A 21,019-nucleotide genomic window follows, 5' to 3' on the forward strand; every position below is an offset into this window, starting at 1 on the left:
ACTTAATTATCTTGAGGGAAGGGCTGATGCATCCTTCCTGTTTGTTATCTTTTACAGAAGTCTTTTCTATACCTCAGTTATTAGTTTACCACTCTTTGAGACTTTTGCTATACTTTTCATGAAATCATTTGCTTTTTTTTTTTATTTTTAAGATTTTATTCATTTAGAGAGAGTGTGCACATGAGCATGAGGAGGGGCAGAGGGAAAGAGAGAGACTCTCAGGCAGACTGGAGCCTAGTGCATCCCCAACGTTGGACTTGATCTCACGACCCTGAGATCATAACCCAAGCTGAAATCAAATTGGTTGCTTAACCGACTGAGCCACTCAGGAGCCCCTGAAATAATTTGCTTTTTAAATGTAAACTTACTTTAGATGAGAACTTAAACATTACTGTTAATGCCATTAAAAAATAATAATTATTATTTTTTTAAATATTTATTTATGATAGTCACACAATAATTATTTTTTTTATGGATCACCTGATCTCATACTGTTTATCACTTTTGGAGAAGCAATGCTGCATAGAAAGCTTAATTTTTCCTTTTCTTTTTGGTTTTTCTATAACAATAACAATAATGGTTTATATTTATTACATCTTAGTATGTGGAGGACCACATTATACAGCCTTCATGCTGTTCACGGCATATCTTGGGGTTGTACCGTTCTCACAAACTATTGGCATGTCCTGTGGCCCTATGTGCCAGGCACCGTGCAGTGTACTTTAGGCATAATTTAATCCACATAACAGCCCTAGGAAATTGGTAGCATCATCATCCCTACCTATTCCAAATGAAGGAATTAATGGCCTGAAAAGATAGATAGAGGTTGGTTAACTTTCCTAAGGTCACACAGTAGGTAAGTGACAGAGCTGGAGATAAGAACCCAGGCAGTCTGCCTCCCAGGCTTTTGACCGCATGGTGCATTTATAGCAAGCTAACATCAGCCTTTGCATTGTCCTTAAAAGTTGCTGTTAGGGTTGTTTTTTTCCCCATACACACATTTAGTTAAAACATTCAGGTACTGATTGCGTTTGTCTCAAAGTTGTATTTTAATAATTCTTGTGTATTTTATTTTAGGTTAATGGAAAAGGTTCCTTATGGTGTGTTGATCCAGAATATAAACCCAACCTTATGCAGGCACTGAAGAAGCAGCCTTTTTCCTCAACATTAACATTTTACACCCCTCCTGCATCTCCACAAAGGTACAGGATCTTCCATTTAAGTGTCAGTGATGACTTAAAAGATTTCATTGTATGAGATGGAGAACCTTAACAATGTTGTAAAGTTTTTTGGTTTTTTTTATTGTGTAGAGAATACTTTATGGATAAGACATTAGCCTAAGGCACTTATAGTCTAATTTGTGTTATTAGGAAACAGGATATTTGATAGATGAGAACATAAATTCTGGAAAATATAGTCAGTCCTGAGTATATTATAAGTAAACCCAAAAGAAAGTTATAATACTGATTTCAGGTACAAAAGGTTTAAATTATTTTGATTGCCTGAAAATACTAATGCAGGCTAAAGACATGGGAAATTAAAAGTATAATTAAACTTTTAAAAATAAGATGATTAACATTTTGTCATTGTAACATGTTTATGTGTGTTTTTCTATTTTGAGTTTGGCTTTCTTTCACAGCACGCTTAATACTTAAAAATTATGTTCACAGTTTCATTTTAAAATGTCTGACAAGTAAAATAATGCTTTGAGGCTTTTTGTTTTGTTTCTGCTGGTGAATATAATTTTAATGCATTTTATTTTGGCTTTTGTTTTCAAACTCAGTGACTCCTATTGATCTTACAGCTTTCCCATTTTAAGTCAAAACTGAAAATGATACTTCAAATCCAATTTTGTTTCCTTTTCCTAAAAAAGTCTTCAGAATCTTTTTTTTTTTAAATCTATTATATACATTCATTTGAATTCAAAAATCCCAGATTTTGTTGAGATACTTTTGAGGGTGGCCTTATAATAGTTGTTTATTGGAAAATTTTTAAAGTTTTTAATAAAATACTAGATGGAGAATTTCAAACATACACGAAAGGAGGAAGAAAGCTATAATGAACTCTTCAGCTGCAACAATTATCAGTATTTCATACAGCATTTAATTTCTTTAAATAACTTCAAGTGGAGTGGTTGTAGCTGAAATACAGTAAAAAATTAGTAAGGCTAAAGTTGAAATTTGTAATATATATCTACTCATCGAGATTTTAAGCTTCTTTACTAGTAGATTGGAAAGACTATTGTCACAAGAACAATTGAGTGGTTGATCTTCATGTAAAGAAACTAGAGAAGTTATTAGAATTTATATCTTCATTGTTTGAAACTTGGTATCTTCTTTATTAATATTGGTGCTTATAAGGTAGCCTACTTAAAAAAATAATTTAGAAACTAATGGTAAGTTCTGCTTATGTGTTTTATTTGGCTATGCTTTTTTTAAATTAAAGTTTAAATGAGAAAATTGACTTGTATATCATCAAATATGCACTTCACTGTGCCTTTCATGTTTATATCTTTTAGCTTTATCATATGTTTAGATGTTAAATAAAAATGATTTTGTGGTTTAAAAGCAGGTAGATAAATGACAGCATAAAGATTTTAATTTTTTACTTTAAAACATTATCTTAATATTTTTAGAAACATTTTCTCTTTTTCATTGTATGGCAAAATGATGGTTCCATCTAATAGGCCTTTGTGTAGCCCTATTATGTCATAATTATGTCGATAAATAGAATGAAATATAATATATGTAAAACCATGAATAGGAAATAGACTTATAATTTAGTTAGCAAAACAGATTTTTTACACTATCACAAATTCCAAAGAACAAAAGTAGTGTGTCCCAAAAACGTTTTTATTTTTGGAATTAAAAAAAAAAAAAAAAAAAGCCAAAACTGGGGCACCTGGCTGGCTTAGTGAGAAGAGCATGTGACTCTTGATCTCAGGGTTGTAAGTTCAAGCCCCATGCTGGGTGTAGAGATTGCTTAAAAATAAAATCTTAAAAAAAAAAAAAAAAAATCCAAAACTGCTGGTCTCTTTAGGACTATAGCAGATTTAATTAATATTGATATTTATTGATATTTATTAATAAAACCAGGAACCTATCTGTTTTGCATCATTACCATACATTTCTCTTCACACATTTGTGTAGATAAATGCTTTCATTTCTTTGGTAACACCTATATGAATATCATATCAAACTTGGCATCCAATACAAAACCAAATAGTAACTATTATGTATTGTCTATTGTTACAGGCATTTTAAATGCATTATTATTATTCATCACAGCAACCCTATGTGGGAGGTTTAATTATTCCTATTTTACAGATGAAGAAACTAAGAAATTAATTATTTTGCCTAAGAACGTCCAAATAGTTGTGATTTAATCTTGGATCTAATACTCTTTCTGCTTTGGCAGACTCTTCCTAAACTGAATAGTATTAGCAAAGAAAACAAGGTAAAAATAGCTTGTGTTTTTTTATTGTATAAATTAGTTGTATTTGTGACTAAGTTCTATAAAAAGTGAAAAAAGATTTTTATAAGCATATTTGCCTTATCTTTATTTTTCAGTGGCTCTTTATCACCTCATTTCTTAAGCTCTGTACTCAAGCAGAACCAGGTGCGAACCCTCAAAGGTATGTGTAAAAACATTATTTTGAATCATAACAACTCAGGTCAAAAATCAGGATTTTTTTATTTAATTTTTTTCTAATTATAAAAGGATTACATGTTCATTGTAAAAGATTTGGAAAATAAAAACATTTATAAAAAAACTAAATTTTAAGAAACAAAACTGATGAACACAGGGGAAAGGAAGGAAAAATAAAATGGGATAAAAACAGAGAGACAAACCTTAAGAGACTCTTTTTTTAACTTATTTTTTATTGGTGTTCAATTTACCAACATACAGAATAACCCCCAGTGCCCGTCACCCATTCACTCCCACCCCCCGCCCTCCTCCCCTTCTACCACCCCTAGATCGTTTCCCAGAGTTAGCAGTCTTTACATTCTGTCTCCCTTTCTGATATTTCCCACACATTTCTTCTCCCTTCCCTTATATTCCCTTTCACTATTATTTATATTCCCCAAATGAATGAGAACATATAATGTTTGTCCTTCTCCGATTGACTTACTTCACTCAGCATAATACCCTCCAGTTCCATCCACATTGAAGCAAATGGTGGGTATTTGTCATTTCTAATAGTTGAGTAATATTCCATTGTATACATAAACCACATCTTCTTTATCCATTCATCTTTCGATGGACACCGAGGCTCCTTCCACAGCTTGGCTATTGTGGCCATTGCTGCTATAAACATCGGGGTGCAGGTGTTCCTGTGTTTCATTGCATCTGTATCTTTGGGGTAAATCCCCAACAGTGCAATTGCTGGCTCATAGAGCAGGTCTATTTTTAAAGGAGACTCTTAACTATAGAGAACAAACTGAGGGTTGGCTGGAGGGGAGGTTAGGCTGGGGGATGGAGTAATGGGGTGATTAGGGGGGCACTTGATGTGATAAGCACTTGGTGTTTTATGTAAGTGATGAATCACTAAATTCTACCTTGAAATTAATAATATACTATATGTTCACTAACTTGAATTTAAATAAAACCAAAAGAGGGCAGCCCCGGTGGCGCAGTGGTTTAGCGCTGCCTGCAGCCCGGGGTGTGATCCTGGAGACCCAGGATCGAGTTCCGCATCGGGCTCCCTGCATGGAGCCTGCTTCTCCCTCTGCCTGTGTCTCTGCCTCTCTCTTCGCTCTCTCTGAATGAATGAATAAATAAATCATAAATAAATAAATAAATAAATAAATACATACATACATACATACATACATACAAAAGAGAAAGACACTAAACCCTTTATTTTATCACCAACATTTTGTTTTAATTACTTTGGTTCTTCTTATATCTTATACATGAGTAGATGTGTCTGCATACATGCATATGCACACGCACACTTTTTCTTCAAATGCTAGGCTCATACCATGTATATTGTTATATATCTCCTTTTTTTCTTTTTTTTATATCCCTTTTTTTCTTCTCCTTTTCTGTGTATTTTTCCTTGAAAGTAGGAAAATATTTCTTAGTAATACTATCAGTATAGAGTTCTCTTTTCAGGTCTGATACTAGAATAGCAGTTTGTAAACTATAGCGTTAGGCCATATTTGGCTCACCACCTGTTTTTGTATGCCCTATGAGTGTATATTTGTAAATAGTTTGAAAATAATATTTCAAGGCATGTGAAAATTCATTACAAGAGCAGAGTTAAGTAGTTAAAACAGAGATCTCTGTATTGTGTCCTTGTTTTTGCCTCTCTGCTGGCAAAACCTAAAACACATACTTATCCTTTACAGAAATTTGTCAACCCCAGATTAGAATACAGTTTAGAACATTTCTTTTATAGATTAAGTGTAAAGAACTTTAAGAAAGCAACAAGTTAACTTTTAGAATTTTATAAATGACTTTTCTAAAGTATTTCAAAATTCATTAGTAGTGTTTGCCCCCTACTCATAGTTAATATTACAAATGGGTGATGTGTTAACATAAGGTCTTCTAAAATTGTTGCTTTTCAGCCTAGACACATTTCTGTGACCTTTAGAAACAGAAATCCTCAGACCAAAAATCTTTCTGTGTATCAGATACATTCTGACTCTTTGGAACTACACTATGCAAAGCCTAGGAAACAGTATGATGATGATCTGTAAAAATGAGGGAGGGAAAGGGTAGGAAAAAGCTGAAGAGAATTCTGCAAAGAAGTTAAGTGGATTGAGAGTATGTTGAGCTAATGTTCTGACTTAACATAAGACAAGTATACATTTTCTCGTTCCTGCATGGGTAGATGTGGTTTCTTTTTACATTTTGGCATTATGGAAACTGCATATTTTTATTATCTCAGTAAGTCTGACCTTTAGTCTTTCAAACTCAGTTCGTATACAGATTTTGAGAACATTTTCTTTGTGAATTCTGAGTTTATATAGAATCTCTTCTTTTAGTCCATTCTATCCTAATTCTTCTTCCTTTGGGGAACCAACACTTCCACCATTTCCTCTTGCTAGTTTAGCCACAGTTTTTCATAACTAGAGCATAGGCACTTTTCCTTCATCTAATGACTTACATATATGGTGCATTGTCCCTCCAGTGTTGCTAACTGCTTCACTCCATCTCTGTACTCGTGGGTCTTAGGCCTAGTTGTAATTAACTAGGTGGCGAGGGTACTTGGCATTCCACGTTAAAACAAATGCAGGCCTGTCTTGGTATAGATATACAGTTCTCATGAGTTCTAAGAGGAAAGCATAAGACCACATAAAAACTTGAGAAAATTTATATTTACATCTGGTTGCTTTAGGGAGTATTGATAGACTTAATAAGGAAATTTGCTTCTCTCTAATATTATTTTCAGGAAAAGTTTGAAAAAACGCAACACTGAATGGACTAAACATTCAACTGTTTATTCTACAAGTAATTGTTGAATTCCCACATAGTGCCAAGTAATATATGGGTGCTTTGGCATATGCAGAGATGAAAGAGACCCAAGCCCTGCTCTCAAAAACTGTACAGTTTAATTGAAGAAAGTTGACAAGTTTATACAGAGTATGATGGGGTGAAAGGAAGTAAGTGGCAAAGTAAGCTTAGAGGTAGGTAGATCAGGAAAGGCCTCTTAGAAAAAAAAAGTGTGGTGCTTGAGCTGAACCTCAAAAATTGGGGAAATACTTGACCTTGTTGAAGGGTATCTGCTGGGAACTGCATGCCACTGAGTATGGCTGAAGCCTAGGAGTATATAGAAGAGGATTCAGTAGCCTTGGTCCAGTAGCTATAGATATGATCATTTAGCAGGGGCAAGGCAAATGAAGAGTTTAAGCATGCATTAGCCCATTCAAAGAGAACTTACTTAGCGTAATGATTTTTAACACCTTTCTATAATTACAACATTAGTTAGCACTGAGTTCTTCTTCTTTTTTTTTTGCATTGAGTTCCTTACTATGGTGCTCTGAGTGCATCATCTCATTTCATTCTTACTACTCTTTGAGGTATTGTTACCTCCTTTTACAAATAAGGAAACTTAAGTGTGGAGAGATTAAGTAATTTTCTTAAGGCCACACCACTAGTAAATGGCATACAAGAAACTCAGAAACTCTTGATTTAAAACCTGCACTCTACCAGGTATGAGGCATTGGGGGAGGTGCTGAAGGGCTTTAAAGAATAAGGCCATACTGTCTGTCAGTTTTGTGTTTTCTGAAGGTCACTTATGTGTCATTAAGTTCCAGTATTAGAATCCAGCATTAGATTCATCTGTCACTTCATAGAATCATCTTTACTAATCATTATATTAGAGCTACCTTTAAACACCTAAGAGCAGGGCCACCTGGGTGGCTCAGTTGGTTAAACATCTACCTTCATCTCAGGTTATGATCTCAGGTTATGTGGGGTCCTGGGATCCAGCCCCACATCAGGCTTCCTGTTCACCAGGGAGTCTGCTTCCCCCTCTCCCTCAGCTGTTCCCCTGCTTATTCGTTTTCTCTCTCCCCCCCACTTCTGTCAAATAAATAAAATCTTAAACCACACACACACAAGCAATGGGAAAACTTGTTTAGGCATAGAAACTCCAGAAATAGTCACTATCACCCAGAGTAGGTGCAGCAGTTTGTTTAAAGTATAGTTGTCTCTCTTACCTTACCTTACAATGACTAATTCTATTTTCCAATATATATGTTATAGTATTATTTAACAGGGGGCAAGAGGCACAGGAATCTCACTCCCCCTGAGATACCAAAACAAAACCTTTTCTGTCTATATTTTGGTTTGGTGTGGATTTAGAATAAATTGATCTACTTAAGAAATATCTATTGAGCACACTTTTGTGTTAGGCACCAAGGATACATCATTGAACAAAGATGACAAAAATGGAACTGACATTCTAATTAATAAATTGTAGTATTTATACTTAAGTGCTAATATACTACAACCAAATACAAACTTTAGACAGTTAAGGATGATGTTAGGGGCTAAGTGCAAATTTAAGTTCAGATTTAAGGTTCCAAATTAGCATAATTTGTATCTTAATAGAAATGAAACTAAATCAGTGGTCCAAGCACCGTAAAGTATTGGCAATTTATCAAAATTGTTCTCCTCTATTAAAGTATCACAAGAGATACTCGCTTTACTGTTTGGATGCTCTGTAAATGTATATGTTAGCTTTGATAGATAATAGTAAGTCCTTACAGTTATTACTGAGCTTATAACCATTTAAATTCTGCCTATATGGCTCTCATATCATTTCTTAAGCTTAATGGATTGAGAATCAGATAACAGAAATGTGTAATTTTATGTTATAGCCCTCACTTTCACATGGCTGAACCAAGTGTCTTTGAATTTTTTTCTCAGTTATTGTTAGTAATTTCCCAGCATCAAGGCTAAGAAAATATAAACCAGGACATACAAATTAACACTTATGACAGAAATTTATTTGACTTAATTATTAAATCAATAGCATGTTTTGAACTCCAGTATTTTCAACTGTGACAGTAAACAATTAAATCTTCAGTTTAAATTTAATACCAAAACAGGATTGGGTATTCTAAATAAAAATTGTTTGTAAAGTCTACACAGAGTTTTTGTTGTATTTGTTCTAAGAAGTTCAAGATAGTACCTTGGACAAATCATTGGTAATCAGGTATTCTTGATTGCTCAGAGGTTGGGGTCATTTATCTTGCTGTTAGTCATTTTTCTAGAGTTAACTGGCAAGACATTAAGAGAAGCATACTTATAAATGTTCAACCAAACAAATCACATATAGATAAAATCCTTTTTCAGGGAAGTTTTTGGTTTCATAAAGTTACTTTCATGTGGGAGAGTTCAATTAACTTGGCTATAATAAATCTATATAAGAAACAAATGTGTTTAAGGAACACTTTTCCTGTCCTTCTACTATTACAGAAATAGCACCTAATTTTGTTATCATTTTGAGTATGTAGAAACTAGGAAAAGAAGTGGTGTTCATGCAGCTTTCTTAGGTTGTCACGATAAGCCTCACCAATGTTCTTTAGTTTTAGGTATTTCAGAAATATGACTCCTTGAATTCTCATAGAAGTTTACTATAGGAAGTTAAGCTAGAGGTATATTAATTTTTTTGATAAGACTTTATGGGTACTTCATTTATAAGACTATAAATTTTCTGAAATTGTTTCCTCATTATAGTACTTTCCATTGTTAGATTCTGCCTCACAACTGCCTCCCCCCCCCCCTTTTTTTAAATGAAATTGGAAACAACAAGATAGACCTTTTTTATATTAAAAGAAAAATTGTTTCATGGAGCAGAAAACTCTGTTAGGGCTTTTGCATAATGCCATGCAAGATGTGCCCCGCACAAGGACACTTGGCTGAGGCAATGAGTGAGGTCTGAAATTCAGCCCACACTCTTCAAGCTGTGTGCCTTCATACAGCGAAGCATTCACCTGGAGACAGTCTTGCTTTTTCCCCAGTTCACACAGAGATACAATATGGGCTGGAGTCTACCCTTTTTTCATCAAAGACATGTTAGAATACTGAACTCTATCAAATTGTAGTCTGGCCTCATTCTAAAAGACCAGAATTGGAGAGATCTTCCTTGGCTATCATGGGAATCACTGATTCAAATTCTTTTTACTTACTGTTCTTTCTGCCTTGAAATTCTTTTCCTTCAGATACCTACATGGCTTCTTTTTCTTATCTCCCTGAATCTTTGCTCAACCATTCATTGCCTCTTCTTGAAGGCTTCTCTAACCTCTGTGTTTAAAGTATAACCACCCTTCCCAACACTCTGTATCCCCCTTCCATTTATCTTTTCTCCCTTGTGTTTGTCAACCTCTGACATACTATGTTTTAATTATTCCTTTGTGTTATGAGAGGGTAGGGATTTTCCTGTTTTGTTTTTTGCTATATTTCCATAGCCTGGAAAGATGTCTGGCTCATAAGAGGACACTCAGTTTGTTAAGTGAATAATAGAATAGAGAATTTCCGGTATACTCTGTAAATTTCTGCAGAATTTCCTACTCTATTCATGGATACTTAGTAGGTATTAATGAGTGATAATTGATAGAGTACAAATTGAAGGCCTAGGTTCTGGAAGTAGACTGTTGAAAGGTTCAATCTTCATTATTTCTAGAGACCTGTTTTTCATTTTTAAGATGGAAACACTATTAGTATCCACATTATAAAGTTGTGAGGATTAGATGAGTTAATAATACTCAGAACATGCCAAGCCCATTGATATGCAGCATTAGTTAGTAATTTGGTGATGATCAGCTTAATCTAAGGAAAGGAAGGCAAAGAAGTTCTATACTTCATTATTTGAACATTTATCAAGGACCTACTACTGTTCTAGGCATTGTAGAAATAGTGGATAAGACAGGTTCCTACCTTAATTGGGGAGGCATTCATAGAGACTCTTATTTCACAAGGTCACAGTTTATTGAAAGGGAAAGAGCTGTAGTTTTATGTGCTCCTTTGTAACAACCATCTTCTGATTTACTTAAGTCTGTTTGGTAAAGCCAATAACAAAAATAAGTCCATATCTTTATGGCTTTGTTATCTAAAATAACTTTACAATTAGGGATTACAAATAAAATGGAAAACTTTGGGGTAATAAAGATTTTTAGCATTGAGATATAAATGGGAAGTTTCATATCCAAATCTTATTTTAAACATCCTTTATAATTTAAATTTTTTAATATTGGGGTGCCTGGGTGGCCCAGTGGTTGAACATCTGCCATTGTCTCAAGTCGTGATCCCAGGGCCCTGGGATTGGATCCTGCATTGGGCTCCTGGTAGGGAGCCTACCTCTCCCTCTACCAATGTCTCTGCCTCTCTCTCTCTCTCTCTCATGAATAGATAAATAAACTCTTTAAAAATAATAAAATAATAAAAAATAAAATTTCTAAATATTTTCTAGCTTTTCCTTCATGTTAGATTATACCATTTCATTTTTATGTAATTACAGTTATTCAGGATAATGAATCGCCAAGATGGAGAACTTTTGGCAGAAAAGTAGATATGAGAACATAATGACTTTATCTGGAGTAAAACCTGCTGATTTTACCGGCCTTTTGAAACTCATTTTCCTTATGGAATATCCATAATTATATTTGACCTCTTATGAAGTTTATAGTACTTATAGCCTCATATAAAATTATGATTAAAAACATTACTAATACTTTTATGCCAGCAGTAGTTATTCATTTAGTGTTTTTAGTAACTCCTGTAACTAGTATGTAATTAATGCAGTACTTCATAACTCTAGATATGCCCAAGTAAAGATATTTTTTAAATGCTAAAAAGGTAGGGGCGCCTGGATGACTCTGTCAGTTGGACATCTGACTCTTGATTTTGGCTCAGGTCCTGATCTCATGGATGGTAGGATTGAGCCCTGCACTGGGCTCTGCACCAGTGGGAGTATGCTTGGATATTCTTTCCCTCTGGCCCTCCCCCAGCTCACACTCTCCCCCTCTCCCTCCACCAAAGTAAATAAATCTTAAAAAAAAAAAAAAAAGAAGAATGCCTCAATATACATTTTTAGTTACAGTTGGCCCTTGTATAATATAGGGATTAGAGATGCTGATCCGTGCTCCCTTCCCCAATGCAGTTGAAAATCCATGTATAACTTGATTCCCCAAAAACTTATCTACTTAGAGCCTTACTGATGATATAAAGTTGATGAACACATATTTTGTATGTTTTGTGAATAACATACTGTCTTCTTACAGTAAAGTAAGCTAGAGAAAAAAAAAATGTTATTAAGAAAATAGTAAGAAATTTTATTATCTCCAGAAATACTCAATTCCCCTTTACTCAATACTGTTCACAAAACTGTTCATAATTTTAAGTGAACAAAAATAGATTGCAGAATAATATGTGTCTCATTTTGTTTAATGTGTGGGTGCCTTTGTGTTTTTAAGTAAAAGAATATACACCAAATCTTAATGTTAGTTACCTTTGCAAATACTTATAATAGCCTCTTTTATAATTAATTAATACTGTTATTCTTTTCCTTTTTCAGAATCTGATATTGATGCTGCCACTGCAATGATGCTCTTAAATACTTCTATAGAACAAGGAATTTTAGAATGTAAGCAATCATGCCTTTCTTCCTATAACAGATTTTTGCGAGTGCTTTTTTAAATGTAATTTAGAATGCAAAATATTTAAATGTTATAAGCAAAATTGTTTTTTTCCAACTAAATTTGTGTTTTCATTGGAATTACTTAGTTTCTATTTTATTCTATTTCCATTAATATATGTGAGCAATTATGAAATTGAAGTTAATACTGTGATAGATATTTTTATGTAGACCAAGAAACAAATAAATTAAGGTTAAAGATTTAAAAGTAAAAATAAAAACCATGGGATCCCTGGGTGGCGCAGCGGTTTGGCGCCTGCCTTTGGCCCAGGGCACGATCCTGGAGACCCAGGATCGAATCCCACGTCGGGCTCCCGGTGCATGGAGCCTGCTTCTCCCTCTGCCTGTGTCTCTGCCTCTCTCTCCCTCTCTCTGTGTGACTATCATAAATAAATAAAAATTAAAAAATAAAAATAAAATAAAAACCATAAATAAGAAAATATAGGAAAGTATATTAAAACCTTGGAATAAGAAAACCCTTCAGATACAAAATGCAAAATCCATAAAAGAAAACATGGGTAAATTTAATTAAATTAAACATCAGAATGTTGGAGTTCTGACAACAAAAGATATCTGTAAGGAAAGTCACACAAGACAAACCCTAAAAGAACATTTTTTTTTTACTATGTGTATAACAAATGGTTAATACTGAGTATATGTATATAAAAGGATTCTACAAGTAAGAAGGAAAATGTTCAACAGAGAAGCCAAGAGAATATATATTAGATTGGTCTCAGAGAAGGAAATAAAAGTGTTTGATACACATTTGAAAAGATGTGCACCTTCTCCAGAAGACAGGGAAATGCAAAATGAAATAATATTGAGATACTGCTTTTTTTGTCCATGAGATTATGAAGAATTAAAATGAATAATAATATTAGGTGTTAATTGTGGGAACTGGATGTTGTCATACACTGTAGGATGTAAATTAGTACAACCATTTTGCTCAATTGGAGGACAATTTGAAAATACCAACTACAAATACAAATCAAAACCACAGTAAGATCCCATATTAGTCAGAATGCCTAGTATCAAAAAGACAAGAAATAACAAGTGTCGATGAGAATGTAGAGAATAAGGAACTTCTTATTGGTAGAAATACAAATTGGTCCAGCCACTACGAAAAACAGTATTGGAGTTCCTCAAAAATTAAAAATAGAAGAACCATACTGTCTTCTAAATATCCCTTCTGGGTATTTACCCAAAGGGAAAAAAAAAACCACTTAATTTGAAAAGATATGTGTACCCCTGTGTTTATTACATAGCTAACATATGGAAGCAAACAGCCTGTATCCATCAGTAGATGAATGGATAAAGAGGAGATACACACACACACACACACACACACACACACACACACAATGGAATATTACTCCACCATAAAAAAGAATGAAATCTTGCCATTCTTGACAATATAAATGGACCTAGAGAGTTTTATGCTAAGTGAAATAAGCCAGAGAAAGACAAATTCCATATGGTTTCACTTTTATGTGGAATCTAAAAATCAAATGAACAAACAAAAAACAAACTCAGGCGCCTGGATGGCTCAGTCCATTAAGCATCTGACTCCTGGTTTGGGGTCAGGTAATGATCTCAGGGTCATGAGATTAGGCCCCGCATGGGGCTCCATGCTCAGTGTAGAGTTTGCTTGTCCCTCTCACTCATACTCTGTCCCTCTCCTCACTCATTCTCTCTCTCAAATAAATAAATAAATAAATAAATAAATAAATAAATAAATAAATAAAATCTTCAAAAAGACAAAACCCCACAAAAAACAGAAACAAACTATAGAGAAAAAACTGATGGTTGCCTGGGGGGAGGAGAATGGGTAGATGGGTGAAATAAGTGAAGGCAATTAGGAGATTACAAATTTCCAATTATAAAATAAATAAATCACAGGGGGATGAAAAGTACAGATAAGGAATATAGTCAATAATATTGTAATAACTTTATATGGTGACTACAACTTAGGGTGAGCATTTTGTAATGTATAGAATTGTCAAATCACTATGTTGTACTCCTAAAACTAACATAAGATTGTATGTCAACTCTATTTAGGTTTAAAAAAAAAAAAACAATTATAATTTGAAATGTGTATATTCTTTTACTTAATAATTCTATTTCTTGGTATTCTAGAAAAATATTTACATATGTGTAAGAAAAGGCATCTAGAAGGATTTTCATTGCAGTATTTTTTTTTTTTTTTAAGATTGTATTTATTCACAATAGAGAGAGGCAGAGACCTAGGCAGAGGAAGAAGCAGGTTCCATGCAGGGAGCCTAATGTGGGACTTGATCCCAGAACTCCAGAATCACACCCCGAGCCGAAGGCAGACGCTCAACCACTGAGCCACGTGTCCCCGAAAGCCAGAAGATAATGGAATGATATCTTCATTCCTGAAAGGAAATAGCTGCACCCAAGGGACTCTAGGCCCTGAAAAGATACTGTTTAAGAATAATGAAGAAATAATGGGACGCCTGGGTGGTGCGCTTGCACGCTCTCTCTCTGTTTCTCATGAATAAATAAATAAAATCTTAAAAAAATTTTTTTTTAAATCTTAAAAATTAAAAAAGAATAATGAAGAAATAAATAGAAATATTTTCAGACAAACAGTGAAAGAAAGGACAGATGAAATTATTAAAAAGTGAAATCATCAGAAGGGTCTTTTAGTAAAGTCTAAGGGGCATATTTCAGAGGGAAGGAAAGAGATCCTTTCTTCCATGTAGAGAGAGAGACCCCAAATAGAGATGCCTGAAGTGGGCATGAAATGCAAGAAGAATGAAAACCAATGCAAGCAATAAACATGCAGGTAGAGATAAACAAGCGTTAACTGCATAAAATAACACTAATGACATGTTAGAGGATTAAAAACAAGAAGGCAACAAACAAACAAGATATCTTCCCTTGCCTAAGTTCATGAAGGCATACTACCTATATCATCTCCTCAAACTTTTATTGTTCTTGCTTTCATATTTATGTGCTGAGGCGTCCCTCATTACAGTATTATTCTTAGTAGTGAAAAATTGGGAAAACCTAAATATCAACAAGGAAATGGTTGGCTAAACAGTGGTACATTTTTACTGAGGCATTCTGTACAAGCCGCTCAAAATAATTATGTTTTTCATGGAAAAATCAAGACATAAGATTAAGTGATTTTAAAATGTTTCAAATTAATACCTACAGGATATGGTCTAAGTAAAAAAAAAAAAAAGTGAACAAAAACCTATAGAACATTACTAAATGAAAGCACTACTCTGTATTGATATAGTAGTTTCAGTGGCCTGTTCTTGCAATCACATGCCTTTGACCTATTGATGGAAGTTTTCTTTTCTACAGGTGAGAAGCCTCTTCCTCTTAAAACAGCAATGCAGAAAAAGAGGAGTTATGGCAATGCGTTTAATCATCCCAGTACTATGCGATTGCAAGAGAGTGATTCTTTGGCCACGAGCATTGATCCAAAAGAAGACCATAATTACAGTGCAAGTAGCATGGCAGCACAGCGCTGCGCGTCCAGGTCTAGTGTGTCTTCTCTGTCCTCTGTCGATGAGGCATATGAATTTATCCCAAAGAGTAGCCATGTGGGAAGTGATGGCAGTGAAGGATTTCACAGTGAAGAAGACACAGATGTTGATTACGAAGATGATCCTCTTGGAGACAGTGGCTATGCATCACAGGCTTGTGCAGATACCTCTGAAAAAGGGCAGCCAGGCAAAAAGATGCGCAAACAGTTATGTCAAGAAATTGATGAGGAGCTCAAAGAGGCAGCTGGATCTCTGCTCCACCTTGCTGGAATCCGTACATGTTTGGGTTCCCTAATAAGTACTGCAAAGACTCAAAATCAAAAGCAGCGGAAAAAATAGAAATACTTATTTGTGTGAAATTATTTTAAAGTGTGGCAATACTATTCTACTTAATTCTTTACAAGGGATATCAAAGCCATAATGGACTTCTTTGGTTTTTGGGTGGGGGAGGGTGCTAATTACTTGTTTATTACAGAATATTTGTTTTAATTTTTATTAAGTAATTGCTGTTAGGATCATGCCCAACCATAGATATGATGCCAAGTCCTAAAAACATAATTTTTGTGATAAATGTCTCTCAGATTTGGAAATTTTTATATAAGAAAATTCACAGCCTCTGTCTTAAAACTTGTAGGAAAAATCTTTTAATTTGTTTATGTTAAAGTGTAAGGATTGGCAACTATAGCTTTTTTTTCATTTTCTTTTCCAATCTGTGTTAACTATAGTTGGTGATCCAGCTAAAAACTTTGCTGATGTCTTTCTCATATACTTCTCTCTGGACACATACAATCCAGTAGAATGAGATTTGGGTTTTTAATTTTGTCTTAATTTTTGTTTTTAATTATTTTTTTGTTGAACCATGGACAAAGTTGAATATAAATTGGAAAAGGTCCTAGTGGTCTAGGAAGCTCCTTTTGGTTGCATAGGCAGAAAGTACAGCAAAGAGTTCTGAGATTTAGAAAAGGCAGTTTTGTGGTATAGTTTCATCTAAGAACACTCCCAATTCCTATTACAATTTTATCTTTGAATGTTTTTTACTTCCCAGATGTTACATAAAATTTATCGGAGGCTTTTTGTTTGTTCCCAAAGTGCTTTGCAGCCATTGTTTGAATTTTAGCCACTGGTTGTCTTTGTTGAGTAGAAACAATCTAATGAGAGGATATAGCCATAGAGTGTGTTATGGGGTTAACACTCATTTTGACACACTTTTTGCAATAAGAGAATTCCGTTTGCTTGTTAAGTGGACTGCATTCTGGGAATTTTGTAGTAGGAATGGAGTGTAATCTAAAATAAACATTTTGAATAATTAATAATTATGTCCTCATAATTATTTAGGTAGATCATTTAGGAAAAAACTTCTAAGGTTTATATGAATTAAATTTGTGTGTATTCCTAATTAAATTTAAAAGGATTTAACAAAACTGTAGAGACAAAGTACCTGTCAAGGGTTTAAAATTCATATAAAATTAAATCTTCTACAGTACACCCTTCAGGGGAGGCAGTATAATACATAATATGTGCCATTTATTCCATGCTAAAAGATTTTATATTGCTGTTCTAAACATGCATTGACTAAGGCATTTTAAGTATTGGAACAAATCTGCTTCAATGAGACATTTTTCCATATCATTTTTATAGTTTGACTATATTAAGGACACAGGATACTAATAATACTAAAATTACTCATTATGTATATTTTTTTACAGTTGGTGGAAGCAACTTCCCTAAAGTTCAGTCTTATCTCATGGTACATTCTGTTTTATAACAATGACCTTGTTATCATTTTTCTGATAATTTCATATATACATACATACATACACTCGTAGGCTTATGATTTTGATTGGTTACTTTCAGCTATTCCTATGACTAAAGCATTTTCTTGGCTTTTTTTTTCTCTTAAAGAGACAAATATTTTTGTTTTAACTTGTAAATCTTATTTGGGCAAAACTGTCAATTGAGAGGCATAACGAAAACATCGTTTTCAATTGGCCAAACTTTAAGCCAGGGATAAAAACAATATTATCTGTCCCATTTCCATGTTAATTGTGATTGAACTTGGGCGGCCACATCAAAAGAATCGGTGCTGTTGATATACAGTAATTTTTAAATTTGTTGATAATGAAAAATAGTTAACTATGCAGGATGAGGTATTTGGGGGTTTTTCCTTCATATACATCTCATCTACAGAAAATGGCTAATCCAAGTCAATACATTTTACTGAAGACAGTGACTATAATAAAAAAAAATGCTTTTATCACAGTATAAATAGTACACAGATGATAAAAATCATTTTAATAACAGTATCTTAAAGCTATTTACTGTGGCCCACTGTGGATAGACCTTAGTAACAATGTTTCAGTGATCTGGTTCCAGTTATTTTGTTCTACTGAAATTCTGTACCACACATGTTCTTTCTGGTTCCTGTCCATTAGATAATTGCTCTTCATAAGCAGAGGGAAATGATCTTGGGTACGGAGGGGGAGAGTTGTTCTCCTTTGAGAGGGATCTTCAAAATTATTTTAGCTTAATATAAATAACAATAATTCTTTAACTTGATATTCTCTCCCTCTTCATGTACTCTTCCCACAAATTTAAAAATTTGTATACTTCACTAGCAAGGACAATGAACACTTTCATACTAAAGATTAACGAGAAAAAGTCACAGGATATTTTACACTTAATTCCTATACAGAATTCAGTGCATCACTTTCCATTTGCTGATTTACCAAGGCAGTTATTTTTGAGAGGAAGTACCTTTTTTAATTATGATTCCCCCATCGTTACTTTCATAGGTATTATAATCCCATTCCTCAGGTGTGTTGAGATAAAAACATGGCTAATAACTACCCAATTAAGGAAAGTCATTTCAAGTCCTATGGACTGGAAATTGTATTTCTAATAATATAGTAATAAGAAATTATACTGTAATAGGAACAGTTTGGCAATCCCAGAGAGTTTATATGTTCAGCATATTTTAAGACTGTGATTTAAGCTAACATAATTTGCCTTACATCTATATAAATTGTTATAACTGATTCCAGTTTATAATAGATTTCTAGTAAAAGTTTTGAGTCAGCACAGTTAATCTTCATCTTTCACATCCCAGAAGAATCAGTGTTTCTTGAATATAGATCTTTGAAATTTGTTTGTGCAATATATTACTAAATTCATTAATAATTTTACGTTTCAAATTCAGAGAAAAAAACATTACTTGTATTCATGGAAAGGCTAATTATTGGTGGATTGCCTCCTTTTTTCCACCTTCAAGCCTTTCCTTTCCTCCCTATAGCCAGCATGACTTCTCTTAACTTAGATTCCCTTGTATATAGTAAGGCTTAGAATATATATTTTTTCTTTTGCTACTTTTCTGAGGCATTATGTAAAGGGTTCATACTAGGTGGTCAGTTAAATATATGTTAAGCACGAATTCAAGGTAGAGAAAGTGTTGAGGGAATGTGTGTGTCTTCGTAGACCAGGAGGCCTTTTCTAGCAATTTAATCAACAGATGTGAATACTTCACAAAGCTGTAAAGACTTTTGTCTTAAATACTACAGTAACTTAACAACCATTTGTGAAGACCGTAGCATTTGATTAAACTTTGAGGCCTTCTGGTTTACATGTACTTTACAGGTTTTTTGTTGTTGTTAGTTTGAAATGTGTAAGCTTTGATTGAAACAAAGTTTACTTCACTATGTTAATGATGTACTCAAAATATTTATTGAAAGACAAAGTAGAGTATTTTAATGTTATACCTGCCATTTTTTCTTAAAGCACATTTTTTTTGCGTCTAACTGCCAGTGCCATTGTCAAAACTTGTTTTTAAAATTGTTGTACATTTCTTATTAAACTAAGTGCTTAATTTTAAAGTATTATGTTGCCATCATATAGTGTATAAAATGTATAATTGCCAATTCACTGTAACTATTATTTATTTTTTAAATGAAAGTATAAGAATGCTTTCTGATTCAAGAAATTTGAGTTATTAAACTGGTTTCCTTATCCTCTTTTCTAATGTAGCATAAAAATTGCCCTGAGTTTGAGTTATAACTGCCAGTAGATGACCAGTCACAAGTGAACCACTTCTCAGTTGCCAGTCTTTGCTCATATTAAAAGCAACTTAACAGATGTTTAGTTTTTGTATCTAATCTCTGATTATTAAAATGTTTATAAAGTTTATTTTTACCAAAGAGATGCAATTCATTATGATAAAGTATTGCAGAATAAACCTTGTTTTATAACATTGTTGTATTTTCTCTATTATTTTGGGTTGGGTAGTGTAGATTTGAGTGGCTCATACTTCTACATACACCCTTTCCACTTGGGTGTTACAAAATTGAAGTCATACAAATGAAAAAGTTTCAATTTCAGAATTTTAAGTCTTTTAAGTATTATTTTTCCTGGTTTTTACAGGCCAACCTAAATAATTTTGAAAACTGAAATAGTGTTAACTAAATTATTCACTTCCTGAAGTTGAACTTCTTTTCCCATGCATAGGTATATATAAGATATTTTGAAATATAAGAAAAATTGAATAGAATATGAAATTAAGATTATTTCTAAATGTAGTAGTGTTACTTCAGCACTACCCAATAATACCATGTGTAGCTATGTAGAGTTCTTTAAAATGAGTCAAGTGAGACAGCCATATTGATTTTAAACTACGATGGTCTCTAAGCCCTCCTTCCTTCCAAAGCATCTTCTTGATATACAAAGTCATTTACCAAACAACCATTTGTGAGAGTCGTGTTTGTTCCTTAGGAGTTTTATTCTTAACTATTGCATTCATCTAGCTCATGTTAGTTCTGAAGGGGGAAGAAATATATACCATTTTAGAAAAATAACATTAAAATATGGGTTAAAACACTTAGAATTTCAGAACATACTAATTTGATAATTTTTTAAACTGGAAATAAGCTTGCAAAAATTGTGCAGAAACTTAGATGTGAAACTTGAAAATCTTTAAGAAAGCAATTATTAATCTTAGTAACTGTTATTATGTTTCATGAAATTTTAAATAGAGAACTGTTAGAAGCTGGCAACTGAAAATTGAAATAGCCATGTGCTACTGGTACTGGTACCAAACGTGCATATGTTTGATAGTTTGTGTTCCAAAAGTTTGTTTACAAATATGTTCCTGGAGGAGGCATTTTTCGGTGAACTTCAGGCAAGTTATGAAACCTTATTTACTTCATAATATAGTAGATAAAGTTTAAACTAAAAGTGATTCTTACACGAAATTTTTGTATAGGTGGATTTACTTCCATTATAGATTTTCCTCAACCTTGAGATTTTGGTTCAAGTAAACACTTAAAAGTCAGTGTAGGGAAAATTTAATAGAAGTGGAAAC

At 33.5% G+C, this 21,019-nt stretch overlaps 1 protein-coding gene across 4 annotated transcripts in view; it reads left to right on the forward strand.

Moving 5' to 3' along the window:
• The window catches only part of FOXN2 (forkhead box N2), a 66,401-nt gene extending 46,491 nt beyond the window's left edge, over positions 1 to 19,910 (forward strand). For 3 of the 4 annotated variants that reach the window (XM_025466275.3, XM_025466271.3, XM_025466277.3), the window contains exons 3-6: positions 1,078 to 1,202; positions 3,570 to 3,634; positions 12,032 to 12,100; positions 15,488 to 19,910. In XM_025466275.3, coding sequence (XP_025322060.1) covers positions 1,078 to 1,202; positions 3,570 to 3,634; positions 12,032 to 12,100; positions 15,488 to 16,011 — 783 coding nt within the window. In that variant the 3' untranslated portion in view covers positions 16,012 to 19,910. Of the gene's footprint in view, positions 1 to 1,077; positions 1,203 to 3,569; positions 3,635 to 12,031; positions 12,101 to 14,360; positions 14,670 to 15,487 lie in introns of those variants that run through there. The other variant, XM_049115878.1, reaches the window with a different exon arrangement.
• The last annotated feature ends 1,109 nt before the right edge of the window (positions 19,911 to 21,019 follow it).

The sequence above is a fragment of the Canis lupus genome, chromosome 10 (genome assembly GCF_003254725.2).
Source record: "Canis lupus dingo isolate Sandy chromosome 10, ASM325472v2, whole genome shotgun sequence".
NCBI classification, from domain to species: Eukaryota; Metazoa; Chordata; class Mammalia; order Carnivora; family Canidae; genus Canis; species Canis lupus.